The sequence below is a fragment of the Pieris napi genome, chromosome 8 (assembly GCF_905475465.1).
Source record: "Pieris napi chromosome 8, ilPieNapi1.2, whole genome shotgun sequence".
In the NCBI taxonomy this organism is placed as follows: domain Eukaryota; kingdom Metazoa; phylum Arthropoda; class Insecta; order Lepidoptera; family Pieridae; genus Pieris; species Pieris napi.
Genome location: NC_062241.1, coordinates 8,499,306 through 8,519,177, shown reverse-complemented (window position 1 = coordinate 8,519,177; position 19,872 = coordinate 8,499,306). Strand labels below are relative to the sequence as shown.

At 32.7% G+C, this 19,872-nt stretch overlaps 3 protein-coding genes across 8 annotated transcripts in view; 2 read left to right on the top strand and 1 right to left on the bottom strand.

Moving 5' to 3' along the window:
- The first annotated feature begins 1,340 nt into the window (after window positions 1-1,340).
- On the top strand, window positions 1,341-4,098 carry LOC125051805 (proteasome subunit alpha type-3). The gene is made up of 5 exons (XM_047652370.1): window positions 1,341-1,525; window positions 1,736-1,942; window positions 2,372-2,620; window positions 3,092-3,204; window positions 3,898-4,098. Exons 1-5 carry the CDS (start codon window positions 1,505-1,507, stop codon window positions 4,073-4,075), a joined length of 768 nt encoding a protein of 255 aa, XP_047508326.1. The 5' UTR covers window positions 1,341-1,504; the 3' UTR covers window positions 4,076-4,098.
- Window positions 4,099-9,219: 5,121 nt separating this feature from the next.
- LOC125052012 (odorant receptor 85b-like) lies at window positions 9,220-12,375 on the top strand. Its single transcript, XM_047652652.1, has 6 exons — window positions 9,220-9,481; window positions 9,853-9,949; window positions 11,112-11,207; window positions 11,552-11,640; window positions 11,786-11,852; window positions 12,313-12,375. The coding sequence occupies exons 1-6, from the start codon at window positions 9,402-9,404 to the stop codon at window positions 12,373-12,375; spliced, it is 492 nt and encodes a 163-aa protein (XP_047508608.1). The 5' UTR covers window positions 9,220-9,401.
- Window positions 12,376-12,673: 298 nt separating this feature from the next.
- Window positions 12,674-19,872, bottom strand: part of LOC125052035 (apoptosis-stimulating of p53 protein 2) — a 194,390-nt gene continuing 187,191 nt past the window's right edge. For 5 of the 6 annotated variants that reach the window (XM_047652682.1, XM_047652683.1, XM_047652680.1 and 2 more), the window contains 9 exons: window positions 17,961-18,114; window positions 16,701-17,453; window positions 16,137-16,442; window positions 15,490-16,011; window positions 15,161-15,243; window positions 14,274-14,389; window positions 13,923-14,024; window positions 13,638-13,837; window positions 12,674-12,958 (listed from right to left, as the gene is read on the bottom strand). In XM_047652682.1, the coding sequence (XP_047508638.1) occupies window positions 12,926-12,958; window positions 13,638-13,837; window positions 13,923-14,024; window positions 14,274-14,389; window positions 15,161-15,243; window positions 15,490-16,011; window positions 16,137-16,442; window positions 16,701-17,453; window positions 17,961-18,114 (2,269 nt within the window). In that variant the 3' untranslated portion in view covers window positions 12,674-12,925. The remainder of the gene's footprint in view (window positions 12,959-13,637; window positions 13,838-13,922; window positions 14,025-14,273; window positions 14,390-15,160; window positions 15,244-15,489; window positions 16,012-16,136; window positions 16,443-16,700; window positions 17,454-17,960; window positions 18,115-19,872) is intronic. The other variant, XM_047652679.1, reaches the window with a different exon arrangement.

Below are 19,872 nucleotides of genomic sequence, written 5' to 3'. Positions count from 1 at the left end.
ATGTTATACTGGAATGTTTACTTGTATATTATAAATAAGGTTTTAAGAATATGTTATACATTTTTAAGCAAAGGAAAGCAAAGGACATTTGCAGATTGTATAAGCAATATCATTCATACGTCTGAAACGTTTGAAAAACTCATTTAAAATTCTCTAAGTACGTGACTATTTACATAGTTCAATGAACCTTACATTGTGAATTTACTATACGAAATTCCCTCTGGTTTTCGGCGCTCAAGGTGCGGTGCAAAAATGTGTAAACAGGGGCACGGTCGTAAATTCTTTTGACATGGTAATCCGTACTATATCGACGATGTTTTCGTATGTTGATAGGTACAAAATGTTACATAAATAATCTGCTAGTAAACAAAGGTATTTTTGTCAGATGACAAACTGTCTAGATAGAAAACAAAAATTAAAACAGAAATCATGAAAATACTATACTTAGATACTGTTAATAATTGAAATGTATGTAAACAGCAGGTCCCATATTTAAATTTTTATACTTAGTGAATTAATAATAATATCTTCATTCATATTATTTTCAGTTCATGTGTCGAAAAAACCTTATTAGTTTATAAGTCTAAAAAATATTACATTTAAGAATGTATTTTACCACAAAAGTACACATTTTTAGTTTTCAATAGATACTAGCATATCTTTCAAAACTAGGAACTTAATATCTAAAATTAGTAACTAATTCATATCTAGTCAAAATTCAAATTACTAATGACTAGATAAGAATTAGAATCAAATTACGATTATTATTTAAATCTTAAGTAATCCGCCCTCTATCGTCACGTTCATAAACTGTTACCATAAAGTTTAAAGATTTAAAACGCCCTCTAGTTATAATATTATCCAAAACTTAATTAAACGAGGATAAGTTTAATTTTGACATCTGCCTTCTGTAACAAAATAAAAGAACTTTCGGACATTTAAATACTGTGTCTGTAATATCTGTATTTTAGACAGCCGCCCTCTATCGCCTGTATATAGGACTATAAAACAATAATGCTTTAACGCCAACCTTTTCCCAGTACCCAGGCACTTTTTTAGTGCCATTTGGTTAGAAATTTTTTATCTTTCCTCCCTGCCATCTATCACCGAAAATTCAAACTAGTGTGTCGTTTAAAATGATTCATTCTAATAAATTTTACGCTTTCTATAAAGTTTTAATGTAAACTATGTGTATGATAAAGTTGAACTGAATAATATGCAAATGTATTATTAATATTTACAACGTATTACGTAATACATACACTTGTAACGTCTCCTTAACGATTTGACAGATGACAGAAGTAGAAGTCAAAAGAATACATCAAATATCAATGTTCAAAAAGCAAATTCGAATGAATTTAAGTTTTGCTTGTCATCGCCGCTTTAAATTACGGTGAAGCGGGCGGTGAATTGTAATTTTGATTTGAATCCAAAATCTAGCTTTGTGGTTTTTTCATTAAATAAAATCTTTTCAAAACTATTTTCAATAATTTAAGTTTGAACAATGAGTTCCATTGGAACAGGAGTAAGTGTTTCTAAGTTTTTGTGAGTAGGTACACCCGTCCCACAATTTGTTGTAAAATGAATCGTTCGATTATTTAAATTAAAGTGTAATGTATTTATGTAAAAACATTAATTTTAAGGAATAACTTAACTCATACCATGGAATCCCAAATAACAATAGTTTAGAGGTTAGATTTTATAAATTATGCTTAATCACATATACTGATTTCAGTACGATTTATCAGCTTCTCAATTTTCACCCGACGGTCGGGTGTTTCAAGTGGATTATGCTGCGAAAGCTGTTGAAAACTCTGGTACAGTTATTGGCTTAAGAGGAAAGGATGGAATAGTGTTTGCTGTAGAAAAACTTGTAACTTCGAAATTGTATGAACCTGGTGCTAATAAGAGAATATTCCATATTGATGAACATGTTGGCATGGTGAGTTGAGCTCCAGTATGTACATGTATATTTGTTCATGCAGATCTACATCATAATGTATTTACTTAGAAGAACTTTTGGGTTCCATTAAGTAATACATACCTTAGGAAAAGTAATAGAGATCAGAGTGAAGTCTTAGTTTTATGCTTTTTGTAAATTAAAGAAGAGGCTTCAATAATCACTAACTTTTTTCATATTTATTCACCTTAGTAAGTTAAAGTGATATATAAATAAAATAGTTGTGTCTAGGTATGTCAGCATTTTGAAAAGGTTTGTTTACTAACCTTTACCACAGCTGTATCGTAACTTATTAGATTTGCATCTAAACCATTACTGAAAAAAACATTCAAGTTTTGTTATATATTAAGCTATTTATTTAAACAAACTTTAGTTTAGGTCCTATACTATATTTAACTTATTAATTTTCAGGCAGTTTCTGGTTTAATCTCAGACGCAAGGCAGATAGTTGAAACAGCCCGTTCTGAAGCCTCAAACTACAGATCCCAATACGGCATCCCAGTCCCACTAAAATACTTAAATGAGCGTGTATCCATGTATATGCATGCATACACATTGTACAGTGCTGTCCGTCCATATGGATGTGCTGTGGTCATGGGGTCTTGGTCAGAGCATGATGGTCCTCAAATGTTCATGCTGGAACCCAGTGGAGTCTCTTTTGTAAGTTTTATTTAAGCTTTTAGAACCTAAAGAAATTCAACTGCCACTATTTCATACATCCCCATTTTAATTTTGAAATAGTTGATTGAAAATTCCAGTTATCTAAATTTTTGGAAATAACTTGAAGATGGTCTATGTAATAATGGTTAATGTTGTTTATTCTGGTACATATTAATTTTCTATTTGAAAAAAAAAAAATTGTAAACATGGTCACACACACACAATCTGTGGTCCATTTTTTATAAATAGTCAGGATAAGCTAACATAATAATTTGAAGTCCACTCACTGTTGTCCTATTATTTTATTACAGAAATACATATGTATAACATTTTATCAGCATCACACTATGTCGGTCTTCATAATAAAAACAATTTTTTTTCTTGGGACTGACAAACTGAGCTTAATTGTAGTCATCATAAATAAGGACATTTTAAGCATATTAATTACATTAATATTTTCATAACTTTCAGTCATACTTTGGATGTGCCGTAGGAAAGGCAAAGCAAGCGGCCAAAACTGAAATTGAAAAGCTGAAACTTGCTGACATACCAGTCAAAGATCTCATTAAAGAAGCTGCCAGAATGTATGTATATTTAAAAGTAATGGAATGTGTAATACACTTTTAATCGTTTGTCATTTTCTTAATTAACAAACCCAATATTGAAATAAACATATAGCAATTGGGTACAAAAACATTGGGATTGCTATCATTTATCTAGTTAGCCTATAGTAATCCAGCAGAGTTGCTAAACTTGCTAATTAGAGAAATATTTCAAGAAACGGTTGACTTAGTAGTGATCAAAATTTTGAAGTGATTACACATTCTCGGAATAGAGAATGCTATATTACTATTTATGAATGTAGAAAAAATTAAGGGCTCATTCATGACCAAAACTGATGTTTTACAATTTATTGGCTACAAGTGTAAGATGATTGTTAACATTTCGTATGCACTTTTTTTTATTTACATATAAGTCAGTCGTTTTGACTTATGTGTATCAAAATATTCACAATGCATTTGGGCAGTAAAACTCAACAGTCAATAACTTCAACATTAGTATCTCATCTATAAACATCAATCATTTTATGCACATTTACTGCACATATTCAGTTTTTTTAAAACATTATATTAACTTTTTATATGTTTTGATGCTTTATGTTATTTGTTGAACAGTCCACATTGATACATGTAAAAATAATAATTTTATGTACTTGTCGGTCACATGCAAACATGTAAATGTATGTGCCCTGTTATTTTTCCTTTTTGAATTTCCAGAATTTACCTTGTCCATGATGAATTGAAAGACAAACAATTCGAGCTTGAGTTATCCTGGGTGTCTAAGGACACCAAAGGTCGTCACCAGTTGGTGCCCAAAGAAATAGCATCAGAAGCTGAGAACCAAGCTAAACAAGCACTGGTCGATATTGAGGATTCAGATGAAGGGGATAACTAAATAATAAAATTTTGATACATAAATGGCTTTTATTTACTTCATAAATGTTACCTCCATTTATTTTTTAAATACTGCTCGTCTTTTAAATTGCGGTCTTTATGTTCAATGAGTGTTTAATAGAGAATGAGATATAGGCTTTTAATTTATTTTGTGGGAAATATCAACTAGTCATAATAAAAACAATAATTTACATCGAATTAGACAAATTTTATATTTTAGAATTGATGCAGTCACCCTTTACCGTAACAGACTTTTTTGGAAACAAACACCCACCGCACCGAATCAAACAAAACGCAAACCCATATATATATAAGCAACCTAAAACTCGCACTTTCTTCGCCCAACGCTTTTTCTCCTTCGGAGGCCCTTTAATCTTTAACCACTTCATTAAAAACAAAATTCTCACGAACATTCCAAAAATCACATTACATACATTTACTAAACATCTCAAACGATATCTTGTTAACCTGTGCTATTCTGATACTGAAAATATTCTTATTGTGTAAAAATAGTTTTAATATAAATGTGTAGAAATAATTAATATAATTTTTAAAATACTGTTTACGTTTCCAAAGGAAGAGACTGGCTGCCCACAACACAGGGAATCCTAGTGCACTTTACTTTATCCGAATATCTTGTATATTGTGCATAATAAAGTTTTTTCTTCCTTTCTTTCTAACTACGTTAATACAACCTCATAGAACTTGGTGACGACAAAAACAAAGTTCGTTCGTTCGTAAGAATATCGCCAATAACCATATCGCACCACCGATAAAATAGTGTAACATATGAAGTGGAAATGATCAGGCAAAACGAAAATGATTAACTTGTTTCATTGTAACGATTACCATGCTTTTTGATGTAAATAATATGTACATTGTACATGTTATACATTTATACGTACATCTCAATTATTATACAAAAAAATTTTTTCACTAGTGACACTGTCAAGGATTTTATTAATTAATTAGAGGATTATTATATTTGCAGGTACCATAATAAACAATCGAGAGGAAATCGATCTCACCAGTCACAAAGTCACAAATCAGTATTAGTTACGAATAAAGTAATATTCTTCCTTCTTAATAATAGGCTTCCTATTCCCGATTATGCAGACTCATGCACGGCTGATGTTGGTATATGGTGGACTCAGTTTCCGCGCTTAGACTCTCACTAGGTCCGTTGTGCGTAAAGTCCTAGCTAACTTAGCCAGCCTAGCTCCATCCATAAGCACAGAAGTCCCCTGGGCACTTCGCAAGCTTCACGGATCCGACCTCACTGCTCCTATCTGTACGTTGTTTAGCCACAGCCTCGCATTCTAGGACTACGTAGGGGACTGATTCCTCTGCGCTGAAACAGCCTCTGCACATGGGGCTGTCTGTCGCGCCTAGGACAAAAAGATGTTTATTAAGGAAACAATGGCCCGTAGTTTTCCCTGGCATAGCAATACCCCACTGTGTAGGAGATTGCTAGCGTTAAGTTCAGTAAGAGCTCGTTAACTACTAGATTCCACGATAGCGGCGATAGGACACCACCTTGCACCCATAATAATTCGTTACCTACATTGTTTTATTCTACTAGTTAATCTCATCTTTTACGACGTTGCATATTGAGAGTAGTGATCTTCAAATTTGAAATTTGACGGTGCAGAAGTTGATTTATCAGTTAGATGAGGATTTTAACCACTATCCTCTAAATCAGACCTATCAAAAGATCTATTAATGCTCTTCATGCTTCTCTCTATACTTCGTTGAAAACACGATTTATAAAAGTCCTAGTCTGGCACGCGTATGTATCTACCTAATAATTGGTAAAGGCAAACTAGAGTCCATGAATAACTTTTTTTAATTTAATTGGTAGGGAAATGTCTTATGCTCAGGGTATTTAGGTGTCTCTATTGGACTGGCAAAATGATTTTATAGATTTTTTTATTAACATCTAAAAATACTTTTTTTAATTTTAGATCTTTACAATCAAGAAACATAAAAATCCATAGGTAATATAAAATAAATAATACCACTTCAATAAGAACAATTACGTTAAATAGCTTGTAAAGGTATAATTTTTATGATGCGAAATTGAAAAATTGCATGCAAGTGTAGGGTGACAATTTATTTTAAAAAATTCTTTAAGAATTAGTGTATCGACACCTACAAACTTCGGCTACTGGGATGACGTCATACCCTAAATGACGCGCAAAAAGCATTGTCGACGTGTAATATAACCTAAACTAATTTGTATATAATATATGCAATTTCTCAACTTTAGCCACTCACATCATCCTATCACCTATGACACAATTGGTGGTATAACATGACTGTCCTAACTCCTATCATACATGAAGCATGATCGTTATTGCAGGGCGCCGGTCGCCTTCACTGGTCACCCGATATTAAAAGACCGGCATTGCAATTTCGGATTCGGGGCTTAAGTAACCATTACATTTAGCGCCATGTAGAGTTGATTACTTCGTCGATTTCGTATTACTTATAATAGGTAACTTATATTTGTGTTTGCCTAATTAAGTTTTTTGACGTGATAACGTCTTTAAAATCGTTTTAGTCGGGTGACATGTTCAGAAACTTGTGTCACACCAAAACCTCACGAGCGCGATCGCAGGTATAACGAGAGAGAGACGGACCGATCTCCCGTCTCATCTCGAGCGCTGCCAGTCATTCCGTGAATGTATGAAGAAAAATGTATATCATAGTCGAATAAGTAAACTTGTCATTTTACACCCGAAATTTATCATCAAAAGTGTGAATAAAACGATAGATGTAATTTAAAATTTGAAAAAATTGTTATCTTCATTAATTCCTTACTTCCCAAAAACTTATATCACCAATAAGACGTTATCACGTAAACATCTCGATCGTAAACCTACTTTACAAACAACCAATATTTTTTATGGTCAATTTACTCTTGATCTTTTTTTATATATAACGGCCTAATTAGGTACTGATTAATACTAGCAAGAAGTAATAATGTCGTTGAATTATTAAAGGAGAATTGCCATTCATATTGTGAGGATTTTACTAAGTATGAATAATAAAATATATAAACGTTATATCATTGCAATTATGTGTACTATATGTGTTGACAGAAAAGTTCATAATTTTTATTATATGATTGAATCATTGGACCTTGTTTAAATTTAGTAATTTTGTTAATTAATATTTGCATTAAAAAACCCCGTTTTTTTTTCGTTTATTATATTACTAAATTGAACCAAAATAATTATGAACTGTAAAAAGGTAAAACAAAATTGAATCGACTATCCGTACCACAACAGGTCATATTGACTCTTTTCTATTTAAGCTGGTAATAAAAATGTTATATTAAAATTAGTAAAATTCTACCAACAATGTCGGACTTAGATCAACTTCCGAAAAGTTTTGTCAAAACTTTTTATCGTCACATGAAGTATGTTAGCTTTTTGGGAATCGATATTTTTGACAATTCGAAAGCGAATAATTTAAAAAGACAGTGTCAAGTGGCAATAATTTACAGTCTATTTCTATCGACGGTTTGTGGGCAGTTTTTATATTTATTTTTAACAAATGTTAATTTTTTGGAGTTTATTAACGCTTTACCTGCCACGCTTATGGCAACACAAGGTATATATAAAGTTATATTGTCTATTGAAAGACTAAATGAGCGTTTATCTTTAATAAATTTGCCAATGATTACCCTACGTATAATATAGCAACCAGTAACAATTTTTTTTTATAAAAAATAAAGAATAATTATTAATAATTTTAAATTATTGGTAACATGAAACCAATAATTTTTAGGCACTTTCCAATACACAACACAGTTTGTATATATTTTTATCAATTATGCCGAAAGTGAGAATACAATTAAGTTTTGCCTTATATTAAATATTATAATATTTTCTATATAGAGGCATAAATTATACTATAGATACTTCAACTTTAACGTTTCAGATATTGTTAAATTATGTATACTAACGGTTAAGAGACATGAAGTAAGAAAAGTCATTCTGGAGTTATCGAAGTTATGGCCCGTTGACGCTAATTCAAAGAAAATGAAAACAGTTCGAATCTGGACAACGCGTCTATCACTTTTTGAACGATGTAAATATTTTATTATAAAAACACCTTAAATTAGAATTTAAAACAATTTTTTTTCATTGTCATTAAAAACGATATTTGTGCCATTTCCGATGGTCGTTAACTCGTTTAGAGTTCGTAGCGATCACTAATTATGGATGAAAGATAACATTGATGAATCATAAAGGTGACTCTCAGGCGAGGCGAGTTTGCTCTCCCTGCTCCTGAGATCCTTCTTCGTTCCCGATATGTTATGCCTCAATTTACCAGTAATTTGAAAGACCAGTGTATGACGAACGAGTTATAGTAGTTATTAAAATACATTATAACTTTAGATTATAATAAGTGACGCTAATTACCGCGAATCAGCTTCTTTAATAATTTTTATTTGTATGTGATCATCAACCACTAGCCAGCCTGTACTTGACACGTTATACTAAAAAAAAATATGAAACATAATATTCTACAAAAAAAAAACCTGTATCTTCATGATTTTAATTAATCGGCTTTCTTTTAAATTTACTGTCGGTTTCATTTTACCTACCAAATCCAAATCAAAGGGTAACTGTTACTTTAAAAGTACTTTCTAACATTACTTATTTTTTTATAGTTTTTTATTACTGCGGCTACGTAGCTATAACATTCTTTCTTCTTGTGCCTTTACTGATGACAATATACACAAGTTTAACTACATCAAAGGTTGACTATCAGTTTCCGCTACACATTTATTTCTTCAGCTCTTTACAATCTCATTGGGCATATGCGGCCGCTTATTTTTATATTTTTATTGTGGGTAAGGAATTTTTCTACATTTGTATCAGATTTTTGAAATTATACTTCTTTTGCCGCGTTAATAAAAAAAAATGAGAATAAATATTTACGATGCACCACGACAACCTGAAGTTAGCTAAAGTCAACATTTTAGTTTTTTGAAGTTATACTTCTTTTGACGAGTTAGGGAAAAATGATGAGAGTACCTAATTTTTTTTCTATTGTTAGTGTCGTTTTTTCTCTCAACGTAGAATAAGGCGAAAGAAAAAATCTTGTTACGCCAAAGAAGTATAACTTCTAAGGCGTGTACATAAGTACACAGACGTTTTTTTTCCTATATATTGGAGAGTCAGTAAAACGATCTATTATTTCTAGGTGTCTTGATTCATATATGTACTTACATAGCAATAGATTTTATTCTTACATCAATAACATTTGATGTAAGTGGACTGTTAGCTGCATTACAAGTTGATTTAACTGATATGAACGTATATAACGTGGAACCAGAAAACGATTACAGACTGGTAACGGAAATTGTGAAAGACCATCAAAAATTGCTAAGGTATATTTTTTAATTTCCAAGATAAGCTAAATATATTTTTAGCCGGTACTCCAGGCATTTTTATATGACTGAAGTAGGTATTATCATTTAACAGATAATACCTACGAATTATATAATTTTTTGAGTTTGAATAAAATTATTTCTGAGCCATCATGTCACTTAGGGTCTTCTATCTAATACCTATATAATAATAACTGTTTCCATAACCTGAACAATCGTTCTAAAAATCAATCGCACATAGGCGTACGCAACACACTCATTTGACATTCAACATTTAAGATTTCATAGCTTTATTCTGAAAGCAGAATCAATCGGAGAATGCATGTAGACGTCTCGGAATCTGTTTATTTCGATAAAGTATATCGTTTCAGGGTTGTCGATAACGTGAATCTTATCTTTGGACCTTTGTTGTTCGCACAAGTGACGTTTTCATCTATTATTATCTGCTGTTTTGGATTTCTTACTATAGTGAGTACCGCAGTCCGCTAATTTTTGGCCGTATGCAGTTTCAGTATGATTAAATGGATTCTTAACTTCAGCGCAATGCCATTTATTTAACCAAAGGTGCTCCATGATAAATTGTGACAGTACACTATTACCTATAGTGCTTTTCATGAAAGAAGTCCCGCGGTGATTTTTGGAACTAAATTTGACAGGTCGGCAATGTTGTCATTCGTCGATGTTATCAAGTTCGTTTGTTGTGGTAGATTTTTGTGAATTTTTAACTAGCTTAGTGCATTTTAAAGATTGATAACAATGCCAAAAGTTGTAAAAAGTTCGGCTCGAGAAATGATATTAAAGGTGAAAGAGTTCTGTGAAGCGGAACATAAGAATCAAGGTGTTTTAATACCACTAAACAATGTTCGGAAGTGAGTTGCCGCCATAACAGGTACTTTTTAGAGTTGCCATTTAATATTTTTTTGCTGTATTGATGGGACTTTTATGATTTAAATTCGTTTTTGCGACAATATTGAATAAATACATAACGTGATGAAACTAGGTAACTGAAATTAAAACATATATTACATAAGCATTATAAACTTAAAGTTACTATTATTTTTAATTGTTCATAATTTAATTGCAGGTGTGTCAGAGAAAACTGTAACAAGAATTACAAACGAAGGTATAATAGTGGCGTGTACTTCGAAAAAAATTGTAACCCAACAATTATTATGCAATAAAACTCTGAATGAAAAATTGTATTGCTTTTCTTTACCCTATTTTCTCATCTTTTCCCTGTAAGTAGGTAGAACACCGCTAATATAAGTAAATAAAAATATACTTTTTACGTAACAGAAATGCAAACTTTTTACATGCGGAAAATAATATTATTTGATAAATTACATCTGCTAAATGTAAATAAAATAGGTAAATATTTTACTCATAAATGGCAACATTACGTTATGCGATTGCAGCGCCGCGTCTGGGGGACCTCTTTCATGAAAAGGACTATACTATCGATTTCCGGTAAAATAAAAGTTATATCAAACTGACACTGACGGAAAAAAATATGCAGATATGTTTCTCCGGTTATGGCACAGTGAATCTTTTATATACGGTATAAAGAATTTACACTGTACTTGTAAATGAGATTCATAGAATTATAACTTTATTATAAATCCTTCATTAGGTCGGAAAAGATTTAATCAAGAGTCTGCTAGCAACATTTGGAATAATACTTGCCATGTTCAACTTCTGTTGGTCTGGCCAGCTTCTATCAGATGCTGTAAGTATATTATATAGGTCCAAAGAACTATTCTCATAGAAATATAAAAATTGGTGGTAACCAGTATATTCATCATAATCTCCGTAATATTAACATTATTTTATTATGACCTTTAAATGATTAAATTACACAATAATATTTTTAACGCACATACATAAGTACGTTAATAATAACGTTAGTATACTTAATATTATTTTATTAGCTTTTGGATGTGTTCAAGCTCCTGTGATCCCTGGTAAATAATTATGTAAAAATTTCTGATCAAGAAAACCCAAAGGCCTTTAAAATTAAACTTAACTAAAATCATCCTTATCTATGAATATTTCCTTTTAATATTATTCTAGAGCTCTGGTATAGCTGAAGCTGCTTACAACTGTCCTTGGTACAACAAAAGCGTTGAGTTTAGAAAATGTATTCTGATTATTATTATCAGGTAAGTAGAAGTAAAGATGTGGAAGTACTAAACACTGTAATCTTACCCCAAGATTTGCAGTTTATCTCTAACAAAACTACCTATATAATATGAGCTTGCTGCTCACACTGGCCAAAAATACAGGAAGATAATTCTTATTTTCCAGAGCTCAAAAGCCGAGCACGTTATCGGCATTAGGATTCTCTGACGTGACTTTGACCACACTTTCAAAGGTATTCTTTTGTTTGTAATTTTAATAACATACAAGGTACAGCAACAACACAGCTTAAACATATGTCGGAAAATATGTTTTACCAATTCTTGAAAGGCCGGCAACGCACTCGCGAGCCCTCTGGCATTGAGAGTGTCATGGGCGGCGGTATCACTTAACATTAGGTGAGCCTCCTGCCCGTTTTCCCCGTTCTATAAAAAAAAAACAAAGACAATTTTGTGGTATATTTAGTATGGCAGCGCCAACCTACGCGCCGCGTGAATTGAAGCCATAATGTCAGTCACAGAATACTAATCAGCCACTAGTCTATAAGAATAAATTAATAATATCAAAGAATAGATACAATCTGATGCCAATGCCTATATAGTAGGGGCACCATTGTATTCTTAGTAGTTTTAATACGAAATCGTTGTTTCAATCGCAATTTCAATAAATAAATAAATATAAATTGTCTTTTCCAGATATTAAGTACATCGTGGTCCTATTTGTCACTGCTGAATCAAATGTATGAAGATATTGCATAAATTATAGATATATTTGACACATTATAAAACAGTAGACGAGATACTGCACACAGAATATTTTTCATTTTACACACAATTAAGTAGTCGAATGCACTGCAAACAGTGTTTTCCATAGTTACTTAAGATAAGTACATGGAATGGACGTTAGTCTACAGATATATGGATTTTCTTAGTACATATTTATTTTTGATGATCAGAAGGGAATTTCATTTACAAAGCATCCGGATGGAGAAAGAAAATAAGGGAGGCAGCACGCAAATGTCCTCTGAGAGTTAGAGAGTATAAGAAAACAAGAAAATAGTTTGTAATAATTACTTTGTATTGTCAATTTATGTGTAATATTTCACAATTTGCAATTATATTAGGTACAAATTAATTAAAATGACTCATTATTTATAAAATCTACAATATAATCTCATTTGTTTCGAACTTAATTAAATATTTACAAAATATTATATCTCATAAAATTGTATACAATGTAAAGTAAATACATATTATAAATACATAAAAAATAACTATTTACATATTAGGTCCGTTACTTAAGCCATTTTTATTCTTGCTGTGGGGTTACTCTCGGATATAACTGAAACAAATAATTTAAATTAAGATTTATACCTTGTACATTCATTTGCTGGCTCATCTTCCAGTTACGCTGGGACAAACTAATTTAAAAGGCATGACTTCACACCTATAAAGCAAATCGCGTATCAAAAATCATTTGTATATAAAACCATTCTAGCTCCTCTTTTGACTATCGTCAGGTTTTTGTTTTCAAGAACTTAAGAAGATTAACTTTTAATTATTAGAAGAGTAAGAAAGTGTTATTTTTCTGTAAATGAAGTCACTAGTTAAGAATATACTTATGTTTACTCTACAAATTGTCAGATTTATAAAATTTCGGATACATACATTATATAATTTATATATAGTTTTTCTCTTTAACTAGGGTTGCCTGGAAGAGATCGCTTGTTAGCGATAAAGCCGCCCGTTGCATCCCTTATAATTTTTATGTATTGTGCTTCTTTTATTTGCAACGAAGTGTAAATAAATAAATATATATACTGGCCCATCTATAATTGCCATGAGAACAAAGAGAATAGTGCTTTCCTTCAATAATAGAAACCTTCAATAATATACGTATATGGACAAAAATGGTTTATGGTAACATCTACTACGACAACAATAACTTTTACTTACTAGGTAATCTTTTTACAACATTAACGCACTATTTAGTTATTTGTCCCTATAAAAGTCTAACTCACCCCAAGCAAGTTCCGAGGCACGTATCCCTCATGCGTATCATCACGACACCACCACCATTCCCTTTCATTGTCGTCTCCCTTCCTCAGCACCTGAAGCCTCGCGCTCGTCTCGAATGTTAGTTCGTCGGAACGCGACGCCGTATACGAGAACACAGCGTATACTATCCCGCTGTTCATTATACCTAGTTTTTCTTGAACACCTGGAAATTAAACATTTTATTTTTTGTATCTTTAAAATCTACACGAAGTTACTATTCCAAATTGGTAATGCTTCAAAACACTTACTATAAAGGTACTCTGAACAGCCGTCGAAGCCTTCTTCATCTTCTTCACACTTCTCTGCTGCAGTCTCGTGGTCTGATAGTGTCGTTGCAAATATGCAGGCACCTGGAAATACGATAGTTAAAAATAAATGCTTGAAAATATTTAGATAAACTTGATATATTAATAATCCAAACGACTGCAACTATACTTTATTTTCAAAAATAATATAATTAAGAAAAACTACACACATAAGTGTAAACACTTATGCCCAAATTGGCTTAAAAATAGTTATAAATAAGAATTGTGTTATCTTTGTTAAAATAGGGAAAGTCTCTAGTAAATTGTACATGCTTACTCATACATAATACTCACCATTATCGACAAGGAATCGAACCATTGGTAGATTGTTGCACGACGCGGCGCAATGGAGAGGAGTCCAGCCGTCGGAGTCTTGGGCGTTGACATCGCAACCCAACTCTACTAAAAACCTGAAAAATATTTGCCATAAATTGTGAACATTGTATTCACCAATGAAATCAATTTTAGTATTCTATGGTTAATTCAAAAGTCTTAGCAATTTCATGTTATATATTTTTTCATTTAAAACCGGGGCATAAGTATATGTTTGACTGATTCATAGATAATTTTGGTTTGTTAAGCTATTATATATATATATATATATATAACAGCTTAATTTGAACAGTTTCCTTATGAAGGTTTTACCATGCAAGTGGGATATATAAAGATAGTGCACGCCCGGGATCGAAGAGTGAGAATCTCGCACGCGCACGTCCTTTTTATAATATACTAGCGATCCGCCCCGGCTTTCCGATTATATCTTAATATATATAAATTACGTGTCACGTTGTTTGTCCACTATGGAATCCTAAACAACCGTACCGATTTCATTCAAATTTGCACACCGTGCAGTTTGATCTAACTTAAAAGATAGGATAGCTTACATCTCAATTTATACCCGCAATATTATTTTATTGCAAAATATTTGTTTATTAATTGATACAATTCTAACAGATGGGCGCTGTGTTGAAAGTACCAACGTTTCACATAAGCTACAATTTAATGGCATTACCACCAAAAAAGCATGGTGGTCCCCATGACTGGTGCCAAAAACACACACAAACAAAAATCTTAGCCACAGCAACGCTTGGCCGGTCTGCTAGTATATTATAAACCATTGTAGATATTAGTGAAAACAGCAATTATATAATATTAATTGTGTTACAAATTTAAATAATTACTTGACTATCTCGAAATGGCCGGCACATATGGCGTTGTGTAAAGCTGTAATTCCTTCGTCGTTCGCAGCGCTTGCATTTTGCACCTGCAAATATATTGATAGTAATTAATAATGGGGATATATAATTTGATGAAGCACCTTCTGTGGATATATTTTATCATTGAACTTAGTAACTAATAATAGTGTTCGACTTAACAAAAAGGTAATTTTGCTGTGCCCTCAAATCCCACGATGGTGGAAATAGTTCCGCACCTATGAAGATAGATTCCGATTCTATGAAGATATATTTTCAAAACATTATATAACATTTACAATTGAATAAAAAATTACCTGTGTTGCAGTCTTCTTTACAAGTTCCAATTCGCCCTCAAGACTAGCATCTAACAACAAAGCGAGAGGGTCGAAGCTAACTCGCCTCGCGAGCGGAGCCTTACCCCCTTGCTTCAGATTTCCCTTCTTAGATCTCCGGACCACATCATTACGCGACTCCTGGTTAAGATCCACTGAGCTTATTTGCTCCACTATATCAGATACATCTTTATCTTCCTTATCGCTACCATTTGATATGTTATTATTCATCGGTTCCTCCTTTTTTAGCCTCTCCTTGTCATCTTCCATTTCTGGGAAAAGAAATGCGGGAGGCATTTCGATCCGTCTGTTGCTTAGGCCGTTTTTCGCGTTCCTCAATTTTGGTTGTTCGCTTAGCGGTGGTTTCCTTATTGTTAAGGGGCGCGCTTTAATGATCATCTCATTTGAGTTTCCGTTTTCTTTCTGAGAATCGCTCTCTGTTGAGTCAGGTGGGTTCGTTTCGCGAAAACCAGTATCGTTGTTAGCCGACTGTCTCGGTGGAGTCTGTAACGTAATTAATATTAAGTTCATTAGAAACCTTATTAGAATAATACCTGTCAATAAAGAGATTTTAAGGTCTGAAATATACATCATGTTAAATTTTAGCTAGAATTTGATGAGCAACATACCTTGATACTGGGTTTGGGAGGTAGCGCTGGTTTAGGCGATTTGTCGGCGCTCACGTCGGGAGTCGAAAGGGGAGTGCTGGCACTTTGCGGAGGAGACAAAAGCAGGCTTTGTGACAAATTCTGGCCGCTCAAGTTCGAAATGCCCGATGCCGTGTTTCTGATCTGGTTTTGGGAAGGATTAGCGTTAAGGGTCTGTGTCTGAACGGTTTGCGGTTGAACCGGCTGGATTTTTGTCGAGGATGTCTGGTAAATGGGTGATGGTTTGCCGACCTGAACCGATGTAGGGGCTACACTCGATACGGGTTTCTGCAATGAATGATGGTGATATTTACAAATGTGGGTGCACAGAGCGATGATCTGGTTGAGAAGTATATATTATAAAAGTACATAGTTCAATTAGTTTTAATACCACATACATTTGTAGTTTGTATAACTTTTGTCAAACTTTGTATTATATTATATATTTCTCCAGTAATCTACTATAATGATACAAGCACAAATAAAAGCGTGATTGATTTAATGCTACTGTATATTTTATGACGATGACATGAGAATGACACTCACCCCGAATCCTATAGAACTGCTGGCAGAGGAGCTGGACAACATGCTTGGCGAACTTCCTTTCAAATTACCCTGACTTTTGCCATTCTTCGAATCTTGACCATTACTTAACCTAGAATTCTGCTGATATGCATGATTTTCTTTTCCTTCTTGATTACATCTGCTGGATGAATCTGATTTTTGTAGCTGATATGCCTGTTCTTGATATGCTGTTTCTTGACTTAGAGGTGTCGCGAGACTTTTATTTACAACCGAAAGAGGCGTAGAGTGCACCGTCATATGGTTTACATTTTGATTCTTATCTTCTTTTCCGTTCACTTTTCCATTTGGAAATTTGGTGTTATATGGAAGCGTTTGATATTTAGGATCCGATTTGCTCGCAGCAAATTCTGGAGGGAATTCTTGTTCATTAATTTTAGGTTCTTTTGCATTTTGATTGCTGTTTGAACTGCTGGTGCTGTTTGGACTGTACTGTTGTTTTGGGTACTCTGAATATTTGTTGACGTGATCGAATATTGATTTTTCGTAGGAATTCGTTATTCCCTGCTGAACGTGGTTAAATGCATTTGTATCCGGTTTGTTTGGGTACTGGGTGGGATATTGTTCCTGCGTGTGTTGAATGTGATAGTTGCCATTGTATAGGGGGTTCATCAGTGGTTTTTGCTGCAGAAAATGAGCTTCTTGCTGCGTAAGGTGGTTTTGCATGTTTTCACTTTGTGTTAGTTGTTTTAATGGCACATTATTCTGCTTCATAGCCTGAAAATAACGTTGATCGTTTGAATTAACTAGTACACACTACTTGTTAGTAAGCTGTTGTGGTTTAATGTATTATAAAACTTCAAATAGAGGCTAGAGAAAAGGCGACTAATACAAGATCATAAATAAAATCAAACGAGATATCTATTTTTAATTAAAACAAATCTAGCAATAGAAACAATAGAAAAGCTTTCTTTCGAGCGACACATTTAATTTTGCAATCATATTCTATAGCGTGAAAGTTGAAAACGAATGAATCGGTTTTCAACTCTACAATGAGGTTTTTGACCTTATAAGATGTTTGAGATAGTTTATAAAACTTTGTTAAACTGTGTCTCCTTATTATATTTGTGTTAGTGTGCTCTTAAAGTATGCTACGATGAACCATACGAGACTGTTTCTTTCTTGTTACCGTGAAACCCTTACTTTTAGACAAATATTTATTTTGAGAAATAAAGTCATGGTCACTAAAAAGTGCTTCATAATAAATTATTTCATAACTTTTACCTGGAAATTGTTATTATGCAGGCTCTGCGCGTGTGGTATATGGTTATAGGGCTCTACAGCAGCCACGTTGCCTCTTTGTGGGTTCTTTGGTTGGCTGATCTGGTTACCAGCGGGGTAATTGGGCAGTTGCTGCATCGGCGTGGGGTTGCTATTTCTGAAAAATAATTCAAATAGTTAAGCGTATCTTTTGTCTTCGTGTGTTATAAGCGTCTGTTTGAGACGTGACATTAAAGTATAGTGTGTCATAACATTAATGCTTTTTGAATACTACTATAATTTTTAAAACGATTTATATTAGGTATTCTAGTCTACGTAGAGTTCATTTTTTTGCCGAAAAAAATACCATCACATTTGATTGTATACGAAATTTAATTTTTTAATAATATTTTTAATGTAAGATCATTCGAAAACAAAAGCAATTACTTACTTACGTAGCAAGTATTAGTAAGACAAACGCTCGAAGCCTGAACTATTAAAACTTTAGCACTGTAAAAGTTTCCTCACAAACTTTGTTACCTACATAGTTTCTCGAGATAATCTCAGGACTATGTTCAGATTAATTTGCAGAGATAAAGTAGGTATAGACAAGAGTTGCTACGTTACAACTGCATAACATTTTTAAAAGTTTTAATCGTAAATAAGGTTAATTGAAGATTTTTTCTACTTCTACAGGAATGATATATATATATAAGAGTTAAACTTGATATTGTTATAAATATTAATAAAATCTGTTGCATTTATTCACGAGTTGTGGGAAATTAACCTTTTATACAGTAATCCCTTTTATAAAACGGTAGATTGGTTCCGCGTTATAGGTATCGCGTTGTAGGAGTATTCTCGTATAACACGCTTGTATGACCCCGTATAACGCGTTATGTACAAATGATACACGTTTAACTTTTCTCATTAAAGGGGATTTAAATCGATTATTAAGACTGTTATGAACGAAATAAGTGCGTACAGTTATAAATGTCGCAGCACAGAAATAAAACGTGAAATTCCCGTGTTATACGAAGGACTGAAATCGCGTAATATGAAAATGCGTTATAAGAGGGTTCACCGTATTGTTGCTGTATATTGTATACCAAAATCTGGGTACAAATAGGCAAATGTCTAAAAAACTATATTATACGAGGTAAGAGATAATGTACTTATTTTATTCTAAAACTTTACACTAGAAAATTACCTCAATTTATGATTGAAAGATTAACGGTAAAACAAGTTTTTCGGTAAAAAATATTACTCCGAGTGGAATATTGGAGCCTAAAATAGTATTTTAAATCTGTGTTAAAATCGCAAAATAAAATAATAATCTTACAGAGTACTGCTAATTTGATAACTGGCATTCACAACTATATTAAATACGTTGTTAAATATTATGTCTTATACTGGATTAAATTTCCAATTACTATACATATGAGCTCCAACCATTTATGAAATTCTAATAGCCATATCAGGCAGTTTGATCTAAGTTTAAAATGAATATTGCGAATTCCAAAGATAATAGAATAAACATTTTCCTCATAAATCACAGCACATCGCAAACTATAATCGACAAAGTTTCTCAGCTGATGAGGTGGGAGGGTAGTAGCTAATGCTTGTGGCTTTTTACATTATCAATCTTATTATATGTGTGTATATTGAGCATGCTCAGAATTAATTAGGCGCACAATGTAGAAGTGCCTTAAAATAACACATATATTATATTACCTTAAAAGCGTTAGTTTTAGGCATAATTAATACTTAATAGCGCCTGTGAAGTATTTATTATTGGATAATTTCGCTATGTTAAATTTTAAGTAAAGTAAAGATCTATAGAGATATACTTCCGGATCCGACAGACGTTGTCTTGTAACACACGTCTTACATACAAAAAAAACTGTAAAAATGTAAATCATTCTCGACTCCACTT

Excerpts from the sequence above, each read along its gene's own strand:
- LOC125052012 (XM_047652652.1), top strand. The coding sequence starts at position 9,402 with ATGAACGTATATAACGTGGAACCAGAAAACGATTACAGACTGGTAACG. Across the intron at positions 11,641-11,785 it reads ATTCTGATTATTATTATCAG|AGCTCAAAAGCCGAGCACGT; the intron begins GTAAGTAGAAGT and ends CTTATTTTCCAG. Across the intron at positions 11,853-12,312 it reads CTTTGACCACACTTTCAAAG|ATATTAAGTACATCGTGGTC; the intron begins GTATTCTTTTGT and ends TGTCTTTTCCAG.
- LOC125051805 (XM_047652370.1), top strand. The coding sequence starts at position 1,505 with ATGAGTTCCATTGGAACAGGA. Across the intron at positions 2,621-3,091 it reads AACCCAGTGGAGTCTCTTTT|TCATACTTTGGATGTGCCGT; the intron begins GTAAGTTTTATT and ends CATAACTTTCAG. Across the intron at positions 3,205-3,897 it reads ATTAAAGAAGCTGCCAGAAT|AATTTACCTTGTCCATGATG; the intron begins GTATGTATATTT and ends TTGAATTTCCAG.